Genomic DNA, 23,778 nt, shown 5'->3' with positions numbered 1-23,778 from the left:
AACAGCCCTATGCCATGTCAACATGACGGTAGGAAGTTATAGTATCTCAGGGCTCATCTGTTTCCTCAAGATCAGTATTCTATTCATTCTTCCAAGGTTAAGGTCACAGCTATTCCTCAAAAGTTTTTATTTTAATAAAGTAACAGAAAGACTCAGAGTTTTGTAGGAAACTCATTGTTGCCATAAAGCAGCAAAAGGTCACAAAATGTCTTTCCTCAGTGAAGTAGCAAAAACCTTTATTTCTTTAGTAATTCATTGTCGCAGCATAGGTTGGAAGAGCCCTTGACATTTCCCGAGTTTCCTTGTTGCTTTATACATCACAGTTCAATAAAGGAGAAATCAGTTAAAAGTACATATATGCAAAGGCCTTGTTAGCCCACAGAGCCATCTGCATTTCGAAGTGGCTGTAGCAGGCTGGTCCTTCCTTCTGGCACATTTTCATGGACTCTCACCTTAATTAAAGCATCACACCTACAAACACATGTGCAACTTTCAAAGAGTGAGAATGAGCAAAGACTAAGGTTATACAGATGCAACTGAAATGGAAATGCCGCCACTTTCAAAGGGCTACTGACTGTTGACCTGTCATTTAGAAACACTGTAGGATATTTTATTTATTCATTTTAAAGATGAAGGGAAAGCTGTGAAAGATTTAAAAGACTTTTAAAAGATTTAAAAGGCTTTAAAAGACTGAGAAGGAAAGCAAAACCAAATTGACTTTGTCTGTGTGAGGAGGTAAACATATAGATGGAAGAAGGTGTATCGTGTGACTTTGAGCCTTTGCAAAAAATATGTAACATTTTCTCTCCGATAGGCAGAAGAGTTGTCTGTTTTCTGTAGCACAGACCATCAGTAACAACGGTTGTCTAAAACACTGCAGTGGGCCTAGAAATAACTGTGAAGAACTTGTTCTTCTCTCATACTGGTGGTGTTTGGTTGTTACTGTGAAAAGGGGAAATGCTACTGAATTAGACAGTGCTATTTGAAGCTGCCTTGTAATTTTCAGCTTTGATTTCTATGAGATTTTTTGGCTTTGGTGCTTCATAAGAAGACAAAAGTCTAAGAAGCACTAAATAACCCACTAATTATAGGTTTGTTAATGTACAAAAAGCAATGTCTATGCAAAAACAGTCTGTTAGGAAATAAAGTGCTTTTATGTGTACTTTCCTTAAAACAATCTAAATAATCTGCTTGGGCTCAGAGTGTTTTTCATCTATGAAAATCAGACACAGAAACTTTGATATTTAATTTTTTCTATTGTAGAAGAATTGTTTTTGCTAGATATTTCAATCTAAACAATCTGCTTTGGCTCAGAGTGCTGTTGAATACGAAATATGTTGAATATGGAATATGTATGAAAATCAAGACATGGAAACTTTTATATTTGATTTTTTCTGTAGTAGAAGAATATTTTTTTCTATATATTTCCCTGTAGATTTTGTCTCAGAAAGAATAAATTTGCAATGGATGTAAAACAGCTACTACTCTAATACAGCAAGTGTTCAAAACTTTAAAATATGTGTTCTCTGAGACATGCAGTAAGCTCTAAATTTGGGATTTATTGTTGATGATGGTGACTGTGAGTGTTATGATAAGTATCCATAAAATTTTCTTCTGCCTGTTTCTCCATCTCTTCCTATTTCTCCATCTCTTCCCAAAATTCCAGTGGTCGAAGTAGGAGTTAATTCAGACAAAATACAATGAAGTTGCTTCAAATCATACATCCCAAGGAAGAATAGGCTAGACATTTATAGCATTATCCCTTGTAATTGGGAAGCTTTAAAATTTTCCTGCATTTTGTAGAAGATATCTCTACTTTCATTTTAACAGTTCGTTGACTGAGATTTGCTGAAGTTCAGCAGCTGTCAATAAAGACCTTATGACAATTTGCAGAGGATTGAATGGATCCTGGTGAGGTCAGCACTTTTAGCCAGGACTGATTATACCCCAGTTGACTGTCTTAGGTGCATTGGATCCCAGAGCTGAATCAGTTGCAGGAGGATCATGAGTTGTATTCATGCCAAGATAACAATATGCACTTTGCTAGAGCAATAAGGAGAATTTCTAAAAACTTCTCCTGGAGTTAGCTTTGTCTTGTGCATTTTTTGATTAGAACTAAGCAACAGGCTGCTTCACAGAATCAAGTCTAGCAGAAGGTCATTTTGGTCATGAAATTTCCGTTGTATAAAATGCTAAAAATAAGTTTCCAGTACAGCACCATCTACAAAGTTTCTAATGCATCTGTGTGAAACACTGCAATTTTTTCTGTTTATGGGCAAGCGATAGTTTTGCCTGGGAATCCTCGCCTACTTTTATCTAAGACTTTCTATGCTTCTGTAGCTATAGGGGAGAGAAATGCTCCCTCTTCCCCTCTGATTCCTTTTATTAATGTATGGAGAACAGCCATGTGTTTCCATGCTGTTGACAAACAAATGAGGCAGTTAAAGAGACCTTGTGTTTATAAACAGAAGATGCATAAGATCTAAGTGTGTTTCCTAACTGTAAAAATAGTAACTATGCCTTTTGTTCTTTTCCTTTTTTATTTCTCAATACAATTTTCTTTGAAAATGTAGTCTTATCTTGCAGGTGAATAGTTGATTCATCTGGCTGGTTAAAGATTTTAGGAACTGTATAAATTGTATTATTACATTATGTCATGATTTTCAGAGAGTTTGGAGGAGACTTGATTTAATGATTATCAATAGAAATGAAAAATGTAGTGCTTCCATTGCTCTTAGTGCTATAACAACTGTGATCTATTGTCTATATTAAAAAGTTCAGCTATGTTCATTTTATTATTTCCTCATATTTAGTAAGAAAAAAAAAGTCTCATGGTAAAGTAAAGCATGTTGGTGCTTACATAAAGCAAAGAAATTAAAATAAAATGGAAATCCAGTGTCGTTTCAGACACAGTCCGTAGATTCAAACTACTTGTATTATGTGTGCAGCTGAACAATGTGAAAACTATGTCTTTCCAATTGCTAAAATGGCCTTCACTAGAAATGGTATATGCTGAAAGGTATTCATATGTTCTTATGTTCCCACATTAATCCTTCCTGCCACTTTATGTCTGTTCTCCCCAAATCCATTTACTTCCAAACTAGGAAATACTGTAAGAGATCTGGATACTTTTTTCACGTACCATTCTGGTTTTTATGGTGTAAGACAGAGTTCCTAATTTGGATGTATTTGTAGACGGCCTGCAAATCAAACTGTAGACCATACTGCCTGCAAATCACACTGTGCCTACAGAAAAATACCTATAGAAAAATACAGAATATTTTGCATCTATGGATGCCAGAAAAACACATACATGATTGAGTTAAAATTTAGAAATAGTAAAAAGTGAAGAATCTGTTCCAAATGTTCCACTAAATTTGCTTACTTTCTTATATAAATTCAAAGTTTTATGTACAAATTTGATATGAGAGGAAATTGAAATTATCCAAACTCATCCAGATATCCCATCACCAAGTCAAAGGCTTATTTTCTCTGTTGTTATTCAAAATATTTGTATGTATTATACGATGTGAAATGGAAAATATGGAGAAAACCTCCATCCTAGCGTTTCATACAGTCTTCTGGGGAGAAATCTCTCCCAAAACATAGGAGATCACGGTTCAGAAATCTTTGTAACAAGCAGAGTAACTCAGGGCATGAATTTGGGTCACCGAAGCCCAGAAACATATCTTCAGTGTTTGGCTAGATTTTTGGAAGGGGGAGAAGAACTCTCATTTTGTCAGGTACATCTTCATGCGTATTTAACCCTTAGTTTACCGGAATGTTAATTTTATTAAAAATGTATGGAAGTTAAACATTTAATTTGTCTAAGCCTTTTCTTTATTTCTAGTTTAATGAAAATTAACCAAGTTCAGCATCAAATTGGCATCTGTTTCTAATTGCCTTAGTGGACAAACAATAATTTATATAGCATGCAGTAGGCTCAGGCTTTTGGTGTGACCTGAGTATTTCCTCCTTTAAGGAGGAAACTATTGGACAGTTGGAAAAAGGCCATTGGAGGAAAGTTCAGAAGATGTGATTGTGGGAAGCAGCGGTGACCACAAAGAAAAGTTTTACTGCAGTGAAGTTATGGTTCATTTCTCAGCTTTGTGTTTCTCTTTCTGGCTGCACACTTCTATAAAGAATCAAGCGTTTGGCTGCCTGTTACCTGAAGTCTGCCTTTCTTCTGCTGTATCAGTGCTGCAGGGAAGATCAAGTGATATGTTTAAGTAAACAGTTTCTAGATCTTAACTTTTTAGCTTAATGACATGGATTCTGCAGCAGGGAAAATTACTCTCGAATTTTCTCTGCTCATCCATAAGCCTCAATTTTTGGTAACATTGCATTGTGTGCGGTTACTGATTTTTTTTTTTGTATTATTTTCTTAAGGTTTTTCTTCTGAGAATTGGTAAATCATGTATTGATGCTTTTGTTTTGTTTTGATTTCAGAATCACTTTAATTTGGGGATAATCTGGGGGGGTGGTTAAAACGTGCGTGTTATTGCCAGAAATAATTGTTGTGAATACAAATGTGCAAGCCTTTCATAAAAAAGTTTCGTGGAAAACCTACTGTGTCTACTGAACTCTATGGATAAAAGGGAATTTATCTTCATTTGTTTGATAAGAAAAGTTGGTGGGGTGTAAATTCCTTGTTTTTTACTACTGATGCTTAACCAGTTTGAATTAGAGCCCACGGGAATTAATGGAAAGGTTCCCATTAGTCTTAGTGTGTTTTTTTTAAGCCCAAACAGACCTCCCACAGTTGCACAGTTGAGCTTTAGTAAGGTAGAGTGAGCCTGCCAATCATGCAGGTTTTGTGTGTATGCGTGTGGTGAGATTTCTAGGAGGTTGAAGACTGCTTTCATGGGGGAAATTTTTATGTGGAGCACCATAATATATAAGAAGTCTGTGATTTTTTATTTACCACTTCCGCTATTGTAGCTCAAAACCAGGCTAAGGTGATTCAAAGGAGTCTGCATTGTCTAGTGATAAAAAAGTGATTTTTGAACTGCTTGGAAGAAACACTATTCTATTTAATGGGCATCATGTAAGTAATTATTTTTAATCCTGATAATAGAGTCAAATGATTTATATTAGAACAGAAGCTGTGATGTGCAAAACCTTTGATTTAATGGAAACAGTAGGACAATGATACTATTGCCATTTTTTCTAATATGATGTAGAAGCTGGTGAATACAATAGGGATTTCTTGAATGATTAAAATTGTATGTTGATTTTAAAGACAGTAATGAACATACCAGAAGATACTCACTCTCTGTTTGGGTTTCATATGTAAGTGGTTTTTGGTTTGCCAGTCCCAGACTTCTGTCTGGGGATCTCCTCTGTGGTTTTTATAAACTTCTAATCAGATCACAAGAGGGAGGGAGGCACACGCATTGCCTTACTATGAAGATAATACTCATTATTCTTTGTTGCTTCTAAGTTCTAGTGGAAATAGCCTGTGTGTTTTTTTCCCAGTGTTTGGTTCAGCTAGAATTCTACTGCACAACATACAGAGTTGTGCACTCCTCTCTAGTAAAAATGTTTTCACAAAGTAAAGAAACTTCTTTTGGATCACTCATGTTTTAGAATATAATCTCAGCAGAACATTAAAAAAAATAATTGAACATCTAATTTATCTCCTTGAGACTTGTCAGTGCCAGGTAACACCACCTTTTGCAAGCCTATCTTCCTAGAGTGACAGTCTTCAGTGAGCTGACAATCTATATGCACAAGACTGCATTCTTTTAAATGCAGTGTCTTTTTTTGGACATATGCGTAAGTGTCACTTCATTCCCTAAAACGAGAAAGGGCCCTACTGCAAGCACTAGTTTCTGCAGTTTCTTGTCTGCTGGCTACGTGATGAAGCCTGCTTGTTGCCGCATTCCTTGCTCCGAGTGCAGAACTGACAGAATCCTGTGACGAGTGCCTCATCACACCTATAGCTCTCAATGTGTCTCCCTCTTCTATTAGCAGAGATACATCCAAAAACATACACCCTCCCAATGATCCTTCCGAAAGTCTTTGTAAACATTCAGGACTTCATTGCAACGCTGTGCTAGTGAGAATCATTGCTTACATGGTGCCTACAGACAAAATGAAATCTTTTTTATCACACAGGGGTAAGGACAGCAGGGGACCAGCAGCTCAGAGAGGTATTACAGCTGTTTTGATTGTCACAAGCTGAGATGCTGTTAGAAGAAGATTTTACAAAGCAATAGAATAACATGGATGTGTTCCACAAAAGATCCTTGGTGACTGAAAAAAAATGGCATGTAACTGAATTTGAGGATGTAGTGGAGATTATATTTGTTCAGAGAATGTAGTCTAGTCCAGTTGGAACATGGCCATTACTGTCAAAAGCAGATGATGAATTTCCCAGGTAAAGAATTCTATATCTCATCCAGCGTTTGAGCATCTTTGAGTTTTTCTCACTGTGGGTATGTACTGTGTAGTAGTGCTGTTCAACATTTTAGATGATACCTAGTCAGGTCAAGGTAGAGACTGTAGTTGCATTGAATATACCAACAACTACGAAGATGATGTGGTTTCACTCAAGGTGCTTCATGAGATCTGAGTAGTAAGCACTCAAACTATTTGGCTGGTCTGTTACTTTGATATGTCCCTTGTCAATTAAAATAATAAGGATTTGTTTATTTGATTGCGTTTGGCTCAACATCACACAAGATGGGAAGAACCTTCTATGGTTATGCAGGGGATGGAAGCAGCCTGGTCCCTGGAGTTCCCCAGAATATATAAATTTCATTAAGCAGAATGTACATGGAAGCATAGAATGGTTTGGCTTGGAAGGTACCTTTAAAAATTGTCTAGTTCACCCTCCTGCAATGAATATGGACATCTTCCACTAATCAGGTTGCTCAGAGCCCCGTCCAACCTGACCTCGAATGTTTCCAGGGATGGAGCATCTGGTGCCTCTCTGGGCAACCTGTTCCAGTGTTTCACCACCCTCGTTGTAAAAAATTTCTTCCTTATATCTAGTTTAAATCTACCCTCTTTCAGTTTAAAACCATTACCCCTATCACTACAGGCCCGACTAAAAAGTCTGTCCCCACCTTTCTTGTCGGCCCCCTTTGAGTACTGAAAGGGTGCAATAAGGTCTCCCCACAGCCGTCTCTACTCCAGGCTGAACAACCCCAACTCTCTCAGCCTTTCCTCATAGAAGAGGTGTTCCAGCCCTTGGATCATTTTTGTGGCCCTCCTCTGGACCCGCTCCAAAAGGTCTACGTCTTTCCTTTGTTTCAGATGTGTTGCTAATATATGCTGGAAAGAATGTGAGCTGTCTAAAATCTTAATTCAGTGTTGTGGCTTTTCTAGATGCATGCTTTTCAGTCTTTTCCATCAAGCAGGTTGCAATTAATCTTGGAGCTTTTTATGGTTATATGTCCCTGTCATATGGCTGAATCTGCTGTTACATTATGTTATTAACTTCGATTATAGAGAATGCATATAGTTTTCACTTTTTCCTTTGGGAAATGTAGTGCAAAAGGTAGGTAAATTCTAACATCCTTGTTTTGCAGATGAAGAGACAAAGGTAGAAGCTTCATTTGTTTCTGTTGTCCATAACAGGCACTGATTATATGTAGCTGCTTATAAATGAACAATTTTGTTACTGTGTAGGTTATTGGAAAATTGTGAGGCATAGTCAATCTGACACTCACTTAGGCTGTTTAGATTAACTCTTTGGCAGGGGTCTGTTTCCCAAATAAATGGTAAATTAACATTCCTTTGTCTTTCTCCAAAATTGCTCTCCAGTACCCAATATTGCCTCCCTGCACTCCAGTATTGTAGACCACAGTGTATAGAAATATAACATGCTTCAAGCAATATTGTTTTGGACCTTTTAAATTTTGTGGTCGGGATCTTGCTAAATGGCATGTTAGAGAGAACTGTGTGCTCTTTGATGTCTTAGCAACCAAGAAAACTTTTTCTCAACATGGATCATTTTAATCATCTTTAATCATAGACTGAAGGCAGAATATTTTATTTTTAGATGTACCGTCTATTTGTATCTCCACATTTTAGGCTTCTACCAATTGCTTGAGTTGGTCTCATTGAAAGAAAGAAGAAGGAGAGTTAGCGGAATGAGAAGAATCATTGATCTATGCTTATTAGATCTGTGAAAGTATCATATCTATAGAAAATATATTCCCCTATATATTCCTTTTTTTAAAAATATCAGCTGAAAATTTGCAGTTTAGCTTCTTCCTTCTTATGATTAAACATTAGATAGAGAAGGCTAAATGAATATACTCTTAAATAAATGTATTACATTTAAGGAAATGTTTCCACAAATGTATCTTTTAGACCAAGGTAAAGAAGCGGAACCTTTCTTTAAAAAAAAAAGGTTCAGATTGTATCTTTTTTTTTTAACCTTGTGAATGTACACAATATGGGTGTTGATTATATCTTTTTTTTACAAAATATGTTTACATGATACTTGAAATATTTGCTGTGCAAAGTAGAAAGCAAAAGACTGAAACAAATCAAAGGAAATATTTACAAAGATGCTGACAGATCTGAATTTTCCAGCCTACCTACCAAGTACTGTGTTGCAGTGGCTTTTTGTTGTTGTCTTTGCTATTTTTTGATTTTGCTTGCACTAGCAAAACTTTTTTTTTTAGTCTTTGCTCTTGATAGAATATTAAATATTTTGCAGAATATCAGTGAAACCTATCAGGAACGTCATAAGACTTAGAAAAATACACAAGTTGAATTTATAAGCCCTGTACAGGAGTAGAGAGCCTCTGATAAGAGAGCTAAAGCTGTAAATTGTAGTAAAACTGGATCAACCCTTGCTTTTTTTTTTTGAATTGCCATGTAGCATCACAGGCACCAAAGGGTCACAAAGCTATTTTGGTGTACAGCAGTAATAGAATAATTTAACAGGTTTTGAGTTACACAGAAAAGAAACGGATTTTCAGACATTTCTGTCTTTTTCATGGTGGTCAGATAAATTAGTTTTTTATTTATTTTAGATAAGTTTCCAATAGGTAACTAGGATTTTATGAGCCGAGAAACAGATGATCGATTCTGAAGCCTACATCTATCACCAGGGAAGAAAGGTGAAGAAATGTTTCTTCCTGTTTTCCACCCCCAGAAATCATTGCCCAGTTGGATAGGTGAACTAATGAGTTAAGCAGAAGGCTATCGTAAGTGTATGTAAAAATAAGCAGGAAGACAGTTTTTTCCTCTGGAACTGCTGCCCACCAAACCTAAATGATGTATTGAATCAGGAGTACACGTGGGATACTTAATGAGGTCAAAAGACCTTTTTTTGAAAGGCTAGGAGGAAAAAAAGCAGGGCTAAGCACATTGCATAATTTTTTGTGATCTTCCCTATGCTTAGAAAGTGAAGTGAAAGAACAGATTGCTGGGCAAAGTAAGTAGTTTTGGGTTATCTTTTCTGTTTGACTTTGAATCATCAGTTATTAATTACTTCTCAGGACACACTGCTGGCTTGAATGTACCAAATAACTTCTTTGGTATGGCAAAACCTCTCGTCTTGTAACATTTCTGTAAACTGTAGATGCTTTTTTAAAATTTAAAACTGAATGACTAAAGCAGGAAATAATTTAGGCATCAGATTCTGATCTCAATCACAGTAGTATAAATCTGGTCTGAATCCATTACTTCAATTACTTTACTCTTGATTTACATTCTGGTAAGCAAATAACTGACTTGTCTGCACTGATAAATCGGTGCATTGGAAGCCATTGCTAATACAAATTAATATTCTGATTCCTTTATGCTGTCTGTCCTTTAAAGAATAACACTGAAAGTAAACTAGAGGGTATGCTAGAAATGACTCGTGGTATTCATGTATTTCTAAAACTACATTTAAATGCGAATCTGAATCATGTACACTTGCCTTTTGTGAAAGTTTTGGCCCTTTCAGTTTAGTACATAGAGAGATTACTAAAACAAAAGGAATTGTATAAATCTGCTTGGACACGCTGGTTTCTTTTTTAAACAAAAAATTTGGCTTGTCCTGAGTTGAAAGTAATTTGGTAACGTGTCTCATGTATGATCAGGCCAAAAGTCTGTCTAGCTCGTTATTCTGTTTCCGAGAGTAGCAGTTGTGCAGGAGGGCAGGTAGGCCAGCAATCAAGTAAATAACTTCTCTTGTGTGCCTCGGCCCTCCAACCTGCAGCTCATGAAGCTCCTGATATTTGGTTTGTGATTTTGTATTTAAGAATCCTTAATGGATTATTCTTACACTTTGTGAACCCTTTTTGTCACTCAACCGGAGTAAATTCCTGGCATCTGCAACATCCTGTGGAAAGGAATTCCACGCTTGAGTTGGGCTTATGATAAGGAAGAGTATCCTATTGGTTATTTTGAATGCTTCATAATGCTTCATAATTTATTTGATGTTCCTATTTGGAACGACTAGTTGTTCCTTATTCAGCTTGTCATGCTCACACAATTTCATAGACATCTGTCCTGTCTCTCATCAGTTGTCCATATTTGAGGATGAAGAGTCCTCTTTATTTAGTCATTCTCCACACAGAAGCTGTTCCATAGCTTTAATATTCCTTGTCACATCTCTCTCAACCTCTTCTGGTTTTTCTGTATCTATCTGATATGTAGTGTTTAACCAAAACTGCACAGTATCCTGTGTGAGACACAACAAGGACCTAGATGGTGGCATAGTGTGCCGTTCTTTGCCATTTCTAATACTGGTTTTGCTTGTTTTGACTGCTGCACTTTATCTGTTTATTGTAACTTCACAAACTCTTTCCTAAACAGCAATAGCTTGTTCAGATCACGTTCTTTTGTGTACGCAGAGTTAGAATTTGTGGTTTTCCCTCCCCCATGTTCATTACTTTCCCTTTTGTAGTACTTATGCTTGTGCACTAGCAAGGCTTAATGCATTGGAAAATTGTTCACTTTTTTAGAAAAGACCTGTGTATTTTCTGGTCACAATTCAGGATGTTACTTTAGATTTTGCCCCATGTATTACAACTGCCTCAGCTAAGAAAAAAAGGAGGGTCATTGTCATAGGTGATTCCCTTCTGAGGGGAACAGAGGGCCCGATCTGCCGACCGGACCCATCCCACAGGGAAGTCTGCTGCCTCCCTGGGGCCCGGGTTAGGGATGTTGCGAAGAAACTCCCTGGTCTGGTGCAGCCTTCTGATTACTACCCCCTCTTGGTAATGCAGGTTGGCGGGGACAAGATCGCAGAGAGAAGTCCCAAGGCCATCAAAAGGGACTTCAGGGCACTGGGGCGACTGGTTGAGGGATCAGGGGCGCAGGTGGTGTTTTCCTCCATCCCATCAGTGGCAGGGAACAGCACTGAAAGGGGCAGGAAAACTCACCTGGTTAACAGGTGGCTCAGGGACTGGTGCCATCAGTCAAATTTTGGCTTCTTTGATCATGGGGAGGTGTACACAGCACCGGGCCTGCTGGCGACAGGTGGATCGCAGCTGTCTCAAAGGGGAAAAAGGATTCTTGGCCACGAGCTGGCGGGGCTCATTGAGAGGGCTTTAAACTAGGTTCGAAGGGGGAAGGGGACATCGCCCAGCTCACTAGGGACGAGCCCAGGCTTGGTGTGCCAGGGTCAGGGGTGAGACTGACAGCCCAGATCAAGTGTGTCTATACCAACGCACGTAGCATGGGCAATAAACAGGAGGAGCTGGAAGCCATTGCACAGCAGGATGGCTACGACTTGATCGCCATCACAGAAACGTGGTGGGACAACTCGCATGACTGGCATGCTGTCATGGATGGCTACAGACTCTTTAGGAAAGACAGGCCAACAAGGAGAGGTGGTCGAGTTGTTCTATATGTGAGGGAGCAACTGGAATGCATTGAGCTTTGCCTAGGGGCAAATGAGGAATGAGTTGAGAGCTTGTGGGTTAGAATTAAGGGACAGGCTCACACAGGTGACATTACAGTGGGTGTGTACTACAGGCCACCTGACCAGGAGGAGGAAATTGATGAGGCCTTCTACAGGCAGCTGCAAGCAGCCTCACAGTCACAGGCCCTGGTTCTCATGGGGGACTTCAACCACCCTGACATCAGCTGGGAAGACCATAGAGCCAGGCAGGCGCAATCCAGGAGGTTCCTACAGAGCATCGATGATAACTTTCTGATGCAAGTGGTGGAGGAACCAACAAGGAAAGGTGCTCTGCTGGACCTTGTATTAACAAACAAGGAGGGACTGGTGGACGATGTGAAGGTTCCTACCTGTAGACTCGGCTGCAGTGACCATGAAACGGTTGACTTCAGGATCCTGCATGGAGGAAGAGGGCGATAAGCAGGATCAAAACCTTGGACCTCAGGAGGGCTAACTTTGGCCTCTTCAAGGAGCTACTGGGAGGAATCCCGTGGGCCAGGGCTCTCGAAGGCAGGGGGGTCCAAGAGTGCTGGTCACTCTTTAAATGTCACTTCCTCCATGCTCAGGAGCGGTGCATCCCCCTGAGAAAGAAATCGAGCAAAGGAGGCAGGAGACCCACATGGTTGAACAAGGAGCTTCTAGTGGAGATCAGGTGGAAGAGAAGGGTCCATGGAATGTGGAAAGAGGGGCAGGTCACTTGGGAAGAATACAGGAATGTGGTCAGAGCGTGCAGGGATGCGACGAGGAAGGTCAAGGCCCACCTGGAATTCAAGCTGGCAAGAGATGTCAAAAACAACAAGAAGGGCTTCTTCAAGTTCATCAGCAGCAAAAGGAAGGCTAGGGACAATGTGGGGCCGCTGCTGAATGAGGCGGGTGTCCTGGTGACGGAGGATGCAGAGAAGGCAGAGCTACTGAATGCCTTCTTTGCTTCAGTCTTCAGTGCCAAGGCAGACCCTCATGAATCCCAGGCCCCGGAGGTAAGAGAGGAGGCCCACAGAGAGGATGACTTTCCCTTGGTCAAGGAGGACTCTGTGAGGGATCACTTAAGCAATCTGGACGTCCACAAATCCATGGGCCCCGATGGAATGCACCCACGAGTGCTGAGGGAGCTGGCGGATGTCATGGCTGAGCCACTCTCCATCATCATTGTGAGGTCCTGGAGGACAGGAGAGGTGCCCGAGGACTGGAGAAAGGCGAATGTCACTCCAATCTTCAAAAAGGGCAAGAAGGAGGACCCAGGGAACTACAGGCTGGTCAGCCTCACCTCCATCCTGGGAAAGGTGATGGAGCAGCTTATCCTGGAGGTCATCAACAAGCAAGTGGAGGAAAAGAAGGTTATCGGGAGTAGTCAGCATGGATTCACTAAGGGGAAATCATGCCTGACCAATCTGATAGCTTTCTCTGATGACATGACTGGCTGGGTAGATGAAGGGAGAGCTGTGGATGTTGTCTACCTAGACTTCAGCAAGGCTTTCGACACAGTCTCCCATAATATCGTCCTGGGGAAGCTCAGGAAGTGTGGGCTGGATGAGTGGTCGGTGAGATGGATTGAGAACTGGCTGAATGGCAGAACTCAGAGGGTTGTCGTCAGCAGCGCTGAGTCTAGTTGGAAGCCAGTAACTAGTGGGGTCCCCCAGGGGTCAGTACTGGGCCCAGCCTTGTTCAACTTCTTCATCAACGATGTGGATGAAGAGTTAGAGTGTACCCTCAGCAATTTTGGTGATGACACCAAACTGGAAGGAGTGGTGGATACACCAGAAGGCTGTGCTGCCATTCAGCGTGACCTGTACAGGCTGGAGAGTTGGGCAGAGAGGAACCTGATGAGGTTCAACGAGGGCAAGTGCAGGGTCCTGCACCTGGGGAGGAACAACCCCATGCATCAGTACAGGCTTGGAGCGGACTTGCTGGAGAGCAGCTCTGCAGAGTGGGACCTGAGTGTCCTAGTGGACGACAGGTTAATCATGAGCCAGCAGTGTGCCCTGGCTGCCAAGAAGTCCAATGGGATCTTGGGGTGCATCAAGAGGAGTGTGGCCAGCAGGCCGAGGGAGGTTCTCCTTGCCCCTCTACACTGCCCTAGTGAGGCCTCATCTGGAGTACTGTGTCCAGTTCTGGGCTCCCCAGTTCAAGAAAGGTGAAGAGCTACTGGAGAGAGTCCAGTGGAGGGCTACAAGGATGGTGGGGGGACTGGAACATCTCTCCTATGAGGAGAGGCTGAGGGAGCTGGGTTTGTTCAGCCTGAAGAAGAGAAGGCTGCGATGGGACCTTATAAATGCTTGCAAATATCTGAAGGGTGGGTGTCAGGAGGATGGGGCCAAGCTCTTTTCAGTGGTGCCCAGTGACAGGACAAGGGGCAATGGGCACAAACTGAAGCACAGGAAGTTCCGTCTGAACATGAGGAAGAACTTCTTCCCTCTGAGGGTGACAGAGCACTGGAACAGGCTGCCCAGAGAGGCTGTGGAGTCTCCTTCTCTGGAGATATTCAAGACCCGCCTGGACAAGGTCCTGTGCAGCCTACTGTAGGTGACCCTGCTTTGGCAGGGGGGTTGGACAAGATGACCCACAGAGGTCCCTTCCAACCCCTACCATTCTGTGATTCTGTGATTCTGTGATACTTGGCCAGCAGTAAATTTTTCAATGTTCTGCATGAAGAGTATGCTGTGGAATGTTTAGATTATCAACATAGCAATTGTTTTTGCAAATGCAGCTAACATTTTGACTGATGCTTTCTGAGCATTTTGCATAGATTTTCAGAATTTATTACATTGGCCTTCTGAAAAATCAGGTCTCTTTAAGACACGAATTAGCTACTGAAAAATATTTAGGCTTTTGCATCCTAATTTGGAATATATATCTGTTTATAGAGACAATGTATGATAATGGAGATAAAAGGATTAAGCTGAAGTTTTCATAAGGTGGTGAAAGGTCAGGCATTTAAAGCATTTCGATCATCTGTTGCTTTTGTGGGTAGCAGGAGCTGGCCACCTCAATTCCTTTGAAAATCTGATCCTGAAACTGGTTTTCAGACTGTTAAGACTAAGGATGGTTTTGAAACATGATATGTACTCCTAGTCACTTACCAAGGGCAACATTTTCTGAAGGACTTGTTTTCTCTATAGAGAGATAAAAGCTATTTGAATACGTTTTGGTGACCTGCAACTCCAAACAAAACACTAAAATATTTAGATCAATTTGTTCTAGCATTAAATGTTTAAAAATAAATATAGCAATGAAATTTCACAGCTTTCTTAACTAATGAAAGTTGTATCATTTCCCAAGAGAGTACTTGAAATCTGGCAGCTGGCGAGGCTCCGAAGCTGAGCTTCAGGAAACTATAGCTTCTGTTTGAAAATAAGAAAATTTGTGGCAATGGCTATGGGATTTTTTGTCTTAAGGTAGAACCAAAGCTTTAATATTTCGTTAGCCACTGATACACTAGTTATCAAATGGCAGAAAAATAAAAAGTCTAGCACAAACAAAAGGATCACATTTTTTTGGTAAAAGTGTATAAGGAGAATATGCGACCATGTGAAGGCAGACTTGATTAGACAGATCCATAAAAGGCATCTGTCCTCTGACTGCTGAATTAGTCCATAGAGCCGTTCTTACTGCCTAGTCAACCATGCTGGAAAAAAAGAACACACGCACACACACACACCCCTGCCCCCAACAATCTAGAAGAGATGCTGAGAAAAACTGCTTAGATGCTATGAGAATGATCATTTTACCTTGCAAATGAAACAAAAATAGTGTGACTGACAAATTGGAAAACAGAATCCTGTAAAATTCATATGGTGGGGGAGAAGACTGACAGGCATTTTGCATTTCACCTGCACTATCAGAAGCTGAAGAATGAAGACAGAGGTAGAATCTTCACAGCTGGGCTGAAGAGGAGAAAGTCAGGCAAACACAGGAGGAGGAATATCCTGGCTTAAGGTGAGAGTCAGGTGGTGGGCAGAAGAGAACTCAAGCAATAGTTCTATTTCTCTTAGTTCTGTATTTGGTGCTTATATAATGTAATGAACTGGCAGACCTATAAATATCCTATGTAGAGAGCACTCAGACAAGCATCAGTCTGTTTTCTATAGCTGGTATGTCTGATAAAGGTTCACCTGTACTGATTGGGAAGCAATGCACTTGCCTGAATAACAGGCAGTACATTTCTTTGGCACAAGACAAGTGCTTGCAAAGGCGAGTTAACATGACTGATAGAGCTCTGTTTATAATAGCTCAACATACGGGAATTTATCTTTTTCTCTTCAAGAAACTTTGCTGTAAGACAATATTCCACCAAACAACTTTAACAACTACAAGCTCTGGTAAAAGCATTTCTTAGTTTAGGAGTTTGGTTTTGTTACCTGGACCAAAGAAGTGGTTTTTAAAATAATTTTATCTCCTTGTATCTTGTTTTAAGTATTTTGCAAAGTGTATCTAAAAATATAATCTTTTGTACTGTTTATTTGAAGTATTTTAAATAATATATCTTGTGTAATAATATGGGTTCACATACCATAGCTCAGCAACCAGAAGCATATTCTCCATGCTATACCTTAAAATCAGAAATGCAGACTCTTGTAATTTTTCCTTTAGACCAAGCCTTAATGTTGTAATTTTGAGACATAATGTTTGAAAAACATGGTTGTGTTTTCTGTCTACTGAATGTCTTTCATTATGCTTTTTTAAGAAAGTAAATGTCAAAGATGAGTATTCCCAGTAGCAAACAGAATGACAGAATAATACATAACATAATGATGTTGGAAAGTAAGCAATAATAATCTTTAATCTATTTAGTATCTGCTACGGACATCAGATGGGTGTGTGTGGATTTATCTTCCAGAAGAGATTCTTCTGGAGGTATTTCTGAAATTTTCCTTTTTTTGTAGGAGTTTGGGGTTTTTTTACCATCAGCTTCAGTGCTTCACGATCTAAGATAAGTTGAGTCCTCCCCAGTCTGTGTATGCATGTTCTAAACAAGCAGCCTCCTTTTATAGACATATTCATCTTGGAACATTATACAAGCCTGATGTAAACAGGGAACAAGGGTATGCACAGAAAGTGCTTAATGAAGAAAAACTGATTCAAAGTGTGAAGCCCGGTAATAAAACAGAAATTTAGCAGGACCTTCATAAAAAATATAGAAGTAGTGTCCCAGCGTTTCTTTTCCAAACTTTCTGTTGCTCTCTTCGATCAGATGTATATTTGCCTCATATGATGTACAGAATTTACTGATTTTAGAAACCTCTAGTTCTGCTTCCAGTAGTTGATCTCAGATGATCATTGTACTTCTCATGGATTCTCTCTTCGTTTCTATGGCAAAAATCTCTCAGCTGAGTCCTTCAAATTCCCCAAACTCATTGAACTTCATCTCTTGAAAGATGCTAGAATATCAACGTTGGTTACTACCTCCTGATGTCTTATTTCTGGTCTGATTGTAAAGTTGCCTTCTGGTAGTCTTTTTGTAAACAGGTGTCAGCAATACAATTAATGTAAAACTCTTAGATTTTATTTCTTAAGCTCAAATCTTGTTTATGAAAGCTGATATGCAAGTTAGTTTGGATGGTCCTGCAGGGTCTGTCTGACTTCATTCTGGTTTTGGTTAAGCACTGGTCTCCTGATCATCCCTGGTGTATGTATGCATGTTCATTTTTTTTCTGAGGTCCCTCCTATATGGAGTTTCACATTTTCTTTTGAGAGGGGATTTGCACATAGTTGACTCTTTATAAAGTTTTCTGCCGTATCCAGGTATGGGGCCATGCCATATGCAACTCTCTCTACCAAAGACAGCATGAAGACATACTTCACACTGTGTCATGCCATAGAAGTACCTCACTGGCCAGCTATGATCTGTGTGAATGTAGCCTACTCAGTCCGCAGAGGGTCAGAGCTCCCTGTGTGTGGATACAAGGCAGGACCTGGGACTTGCTCCCTGGAGTGGTCTAAGAGAATTAACTGTAGTGCACTGATTCAGGAGATCTTTCAATGCTGTATTCCTATCTGGCAAAAGATACAGGCACTTGTATAAGCAAATTCAGCAATTACAATTATGCACATTCTTAATATAGGTATATGAGATACACATGGTTTCTGTATATGAAATTAGTCTAGTTATCCAGACTCTGGTGTGACATTTTCCACTGGTAACTTTTTGTGGTGCAGTTCAAGTTCTAAGAGTTAAACACATCCCGTGAATCATAGCACAAATCTTTGCACTTATATATAATAAATGCTTTATCCAGTACATAAAAGTGAGTGGATGATTTTGGTTTGTTTTCCAACGGAATTCTGAAAGTTAATTCACACATATGCAATGTACCTAACTTAGTTTACTATTTCATTAAGGTCTTGGCATTGACAACAGGACATCTTTACCACAGAGCCATTCTTTTCTGTGGGATGATACACTTTTCAATATATCCATGCATGCAGCAATTCGACGTGGAAAATGGAAGTTACTAACTGGATATCCAGGTAACGAAGTAACTCCTTTTTGTACGGTGCGTCATGTCTCCCATCCACCACAAATACAGCTTAATTCTGTTCAGTAGATTTTAATTTCTTTTAGTTACTCTGCTAAATTCTCAGGTTTTTGATCACATGCAAAAATCTAGAATGGGCACTTCTAAAATCCAAACAACATATTCTTTCATTTTGTGAATATTTTGTGTATGAATTACTTTCACAGTAGTGGAAAAACTGTCATAGAATCATAGAATATCTCAAGTTGGAAGGGACCATAAGAATCATCAAATCCAAGAAGAAAATTCATTAAATTACTTGATTTGAAATTAGGTCATGTGGAAGTTTGAATCCCAATGGTACAGCTTTTTTTTATGTAAATAGGACTCTTGTATAAATAGACCTGGACTAGAGAGACTTTGGTGCTTGGCTAGCGTTAAGGAATGCAGCAACAGTCAGTAGCCAATGGCTGATCATGGGACCTAGTGAATTTCTTGATTACAGTGTAACTCTGCATCTCCACACTGCTGGTCCGTATCTGAGAATTAATCCTTGGTCTGTTTCTGTTTCTGTAGGCTGCAGTCATTGGTTCCCTCCACCATCTTTGTTCAATGAGACAAAGATTCAATCATCTGACCCACCAACAAAGAGAGTCTGGCTATTTGATATTGTTCGTGATCCTGAAGAGAAAAATGATTTATCTGAAAAATATCCTCATGTGGTGAAAAAACTGCTCTCACGGCTTCAGTATTATCATAAACGTTCAGTGCCTGTGTTCTACCCTGATGAGGATCCCCACTGTGATCCAGAAGTAACTGGGGCTTGGGGTCCTTGGGCATAGTGCACAGCACTACATCCTGCAAAACATCCCCGTAGCAGGGTCTGGTTTATGGACTCAGGGTCCTGGTCACATATTTTTTTACCTTGTTTGTTAAACTATTGCTGATTGTGAGCTCATTCCTTGACTAATTCAGTATTTCTTGCTCTTAAAATATGTTGAGAATCTTATTTCAGTCTTTTTCCACTCTCCTTTCCAAAAATTGTATGTGAAATGTCGATAAAATTATAACTCTATTGTTTGAATATTCTTTGTGGAGAATATGCTTTTATTGCAGAAGGCAAAACATTGCCTCACTCCTTCAAAGAGATTACTTCTCTTAAAAAGCTGCAGTGAATCATGGCAGCAGGGACATCCAGAATGGATCATCTTGTGGCGTAGACTGACATTTGATTTCATGTTTAGCCAGAAGACAAATTCTATAGGAAGCTGTTGCACATCTGTAAATAATAGAAAAAAATATGACAGTTGACTGGCATAATTTTTGCCTTTAACGTGCACCTCCATTCAGAAAAAGAAACAGACCAAAATATCACAGAATGAAAAAAAGGGAATCCTTCCAGAATACAGCAAAATCCGTAATCTTTGTTCACTGTTAACGTATCAAACTGGGATAGGGAGTGGTGGTCAACTGGAGGGTAGGGATGTCAGGCAGAGGGATCTTGTCAGGCTGAAGAACAGGGTGAATAAAGACTTCATGAAGTTCAACAAAGGCAAAGTCCTGCACTTGGGGTGGAATAGCCTCATGCAGGAATACATGACCAGACAGAAAGCATTTTTGTGGGGAAAAAAATCTAGGCATCCTGCTGAACAGTAGACAGAAGAAGAGTTGCCGTGTGGTCTCTTCATGAAGAAGACCAACCAGAAGTTGATCCATATGAGCAAGAATGTAGCCAGCACATTAGAGGAAGTGTTTATTCCCCTCTGTTCAGCACTGGAGCATAGCTCACATTTTGGGCTTCTCTATACAAAAAAAGTATTGACAAATTGGAGTGAGTCCAGTGGAATGCCATGAAGATGACCATGGGAAGGAGAGCAAACAAGGGGAGGCTAAAGAAATGAGTTAGTTTATGCTGGAGAAGAAAAGACAAAGGGGAAATTGCTATCTTCAGCTACATAATGTGAGGGCATGGAGAAGATCAAGGCAGACTCTTCTCAGAGATGCACGAGGATGAGAGGCACACATATAAGAAAGAAAACAAAAATCACACTATGGGGTTAGTCAAATATGGGAACTGTGAGGCTATGGCATCCTTCTCCTTGGAGAGGTTCAGTCCTTGGTTGTAGAAGACCTTGAGCGATGTGATCTAACCCTGAAGTTGGATCTAATTTGAAGTTGGCGCTGCTTTGATGGTAGTGGTGAGGAATGACCAGCTGACCTCCAAAGGGCCCCTTCTGCATGAATTATTCAATGATTTTATGATGAACAAAACCTTACACTTATTGCCTGCGTATGTGGTAAGTACCCTTTCTTCTCAGATTTTGTTTCTTTATTATCACTGTAGAGACTGTTTTCATCTTCAAGTGGGCTCTGAGCCATGAAGCAACTGGGCCAAGCAACATTTCTTGGTTACTCGTCAAATTGATGCAAGATCAATCCACCCGCTCTCTAATGTCTCAAACCTCTGGAGTCTGGCCAGAGTTCTGGTACTACTTCTCAGTGTCCTTAGCCAAGTTCTCAGGCTGCAGAGCTGTAGCCATCATCCTCTCCAGAAAGAGCAGGGATCTAATTGCCTATTTTCGGAGTCCAGGACTAACTGCTCTAAATTGCAGTAAAATTTTGTACACCTTTTCCCTGTTTTTCCTCAGGAGACTTGTGGTAATTGGTAGCAAACAGATTCATAAAGAGACAGACTTGACGGAATTTGTACTTTTTTTAAATAGAAGGATAAAGCCTGGAAAAGACTAAACTTAAGAAATCTGAAAATGCATATAAAAATGAACAGGAATTCCTGCTTTCTGATACAGCTGATTCTTTATTACACTGTCTTAAATCTAGCTTGCCTTTTCTACCTTTGATATTTTCCTACAAGTTGAAGCAAAGCCAAAGCTCTCCAGAAGCCTGTTTAGCTGTTTATTTTTTCCCAAAGAGCCTCATGTTTTTCCTCTCTCCTTTGTCACTTCTGCTCTTGTATTTCAATATTTTTTCTATTGTATTTTATTCACTGTCTTCATCCTTGAAGATGAGGAGAGAAGAAAAATAGTTTGGGAGGAAATAATTCTCCTATAGTGGGCAAACATATATTCTCTGTGGTGTGGTGGGAGATGTTTTGGAACCCTGTTTCAGACCAAAGTTCAATATGCTTCTCCATTTGTCTGTCATTGGCTGAAAGCAGATGGTTGCAGCAGGATATGACCAGGGCAAGCGTATGTGATAAGCTCTTTTGATTGTCCCTCACCTTCTAAACTATCACCTGCACTGTGATGGAGGAGGAAGGATGACCACTGTCATCATCGGCTAGGTAAGTATTTTGCTCATAGGCGCATAAGTTAGAAGTTACGAATTAGACAACTTGTGAGTTAGAAGCCTCATGAATTAAGGGATGGATTAGTGAACTCATGTCTTAGACTAGTCTGTACAAATGGGACTAACCCCTCGTTTGATGTATGTGTGTTCTCTTTCTTATTAAGCTCATCAAATGATTTACAGAGTATGTTACCCTGTAAATTTCAGAGATCCAAACAGACCATGACAATCTTGCCTTCGCAGCACAGCAATGTTTCACTTTTGAGCTTTTGAAGATTCTTTATGATAACTGAGGCTTAGGCTCTGTTATTTGCTAACCACAGCAAAGGATGGAAAACATAAGCAATAAAACCTTTTTATATGCTATGGTATTGCCTTGACAAAGCTTGCATCTTCCTTCAGTGGCTGTAGAAAAACATTTATTTCAGTTCCCTTTCCTAACTGTTGCAGTTTGTTTATTTTATACCAGTGTAATGATTTATGCTAGTTTATAACTTGCCTGTTTAGTACAGCAACGTTAAGTTCCTTATCCTGATTTTCTGTAGCATATAGTTAGTAACATGGTTTGGAACACGGGATTCTGAATGAATAAGATGTCAAAGCACCTTATGCAACTTTTAGAGTTACTATTTCTATACATTATGTGTTAATGATACAGGTTGGCCTTCAAATGCCTTTTTGAAATAAATTATCCAAGTATCTATCAGAGGTTCCATCTGTTTAGTATTCCATTGCTCATTCATTCAGAATGTGTTGGTTAATTTATTCTTGCGATCAAAATGCAGATGGAGAAGTTGACAGCCATTCCCCAGTATATAATATATATACTTATATATATATATGTATATATATTGGTCCAGCAGACCCAATGAATTTACATTATTCTCACTCTTGAAAGAGTTGGCCGTGTTTTTCATAGCACATATTTATTTAGTGCTCTGTCTACACAAGCAGACCTCTAAGACTAGAAATCCAACTGTTCTCAGTCAATACCGTCATATAACATTGTAGTTTATAACAGCAATTACAGCATGTGGTTGCCACAACAACAAGGGACTGATATTCAGTGTTTGGGGAATTTCTGCCCTATGTTCCTGTGTGTCATTCAGCACTCATATTTCATGAGGAAAGACGTTGGCTTGCCCACAAAAGTGGGAACTTTTGTTAATGATATTTCTAATGCAGGTACTGTTCTTTTTATGCGGATATCCAATTTCATGGACAAGAAAAAAAATCAGCTAACTTATAAAAGCTCAAGTAATTAATGTGTTTGAGCCTCCCATCGATGTCAGCTCCTTGGCTAAAGTGAGAAAAGATTAAAGAACTTCTAATTTTAATTTCAGATGTAAGCAGAACTTTTATATGATGTCTTCTCTCTATGTCCTGCAATCTGCATTTTAATGTCTTGCTGGTATTCTAGTTCATATAATTCATCTACTAGGAAGAGACTGTGGCATGTCACTGTGTTCTATAGGTATTAAATTCACCCTCTATTTCCTCTTGTTACATTTCAAAAACCAAGGATTCATTATTTTCTAAGCTACAGTACACATTTTATTTTTTAATTATTTTCCATGGGTGGTCCTTCATAAAATATCTTAATTGAACTGGGTTAGGGAAAAAACCCATCTGGCTCACACGTTTAGGTTGGCATCTGTAAAGAGTTGTATACTGTTCAGTTGTTTCAAATTCTTTATATGTTTTGTGGTTACTTGAGTAACATTCAAAAATGCAAGCATTTTGAACTCTTTAAATAAAACTTTATTTCATCCATTTCCAAGTTAAGATTCCTTCTTAATCTAGCAAACATCTGAGCATTTTGAATTCTAAAGTCTTCATTTTTATATTGTAGAAATTATTTAAGCCTTGAAAAAGTAACCAAGTTTAGGAAGAGTGCTCACACTGGCTACTCATTTTGCATTGCTTATTTACAAAAAGATGCACACAGAAAAGGAAGAGATGCTTTTATAAGCAAAACAAAACATCTGGACCTTTTCTTGAGCCAATGGCCCTATATTCAGCCTGAAAATAATTTGTCCAGTTTTCTAAAGTTGATAAATGGAGCTTGGAGGAGACTCTGAGTTTAATCCTCTGCAGAGTCTCTGGACAGAAGAACCCAGAGTTCAAACGCTCGTGGTCTGTGTGGACTTAGAATCATAG

General features: G+C 39.5%; 1 protein-coding gene across 1 annotated transcript in view; it reads left to right on the top strand.

The window, feature by feature from the left end:
- Window positions 1-19,365, top strand: part of ARSB (arylsulfatase B) — a 68,645-nt gene extending 49,280 nt beyond the window's left edge. Inside the window, exons 7-8 of the mRNA XM_075410682.1 lie at window positions 18,197-18,325; window positions 18,889-19,365. Of these exons, the coding sequence (XP_075266797.1) occupies window positions 18,197-18,325; window positions 18,889-19,154 (395 nt within the window). The 3' untranslated portion in view covers window positions 19,155-19,365. The remainder of the gene's footprint in view (window positions 1-18,196; window positions 18,326-18,888) is intronic.
- The last annotated feature ends 4,413 nt before the right edge of the window (window positions 19,366-23,778 follow it).

Source organism: Opisthocomus hoazin, chromosome Z (genome assembly GCF_030867145.1).
Source record: "Opisthocomus hoazin isolate bOpiHoa1 chromosome Z, bOpiHoa1.hap1, whole genome shotgun sequence".
NCBI classification, from domain to species: domain Eukaryota; kingdom Metazoa; phylum Chordata; class Aves; order Opisthocomiformes; family Opisthocomidae; genus Opisthocomus; species Opisthocomus hoazin.
The sequence above is the reverse complement of the archived record's forward strand: the minus strand, read 5'-3'. Positions and strand labels throughout refer to the sequence as shown.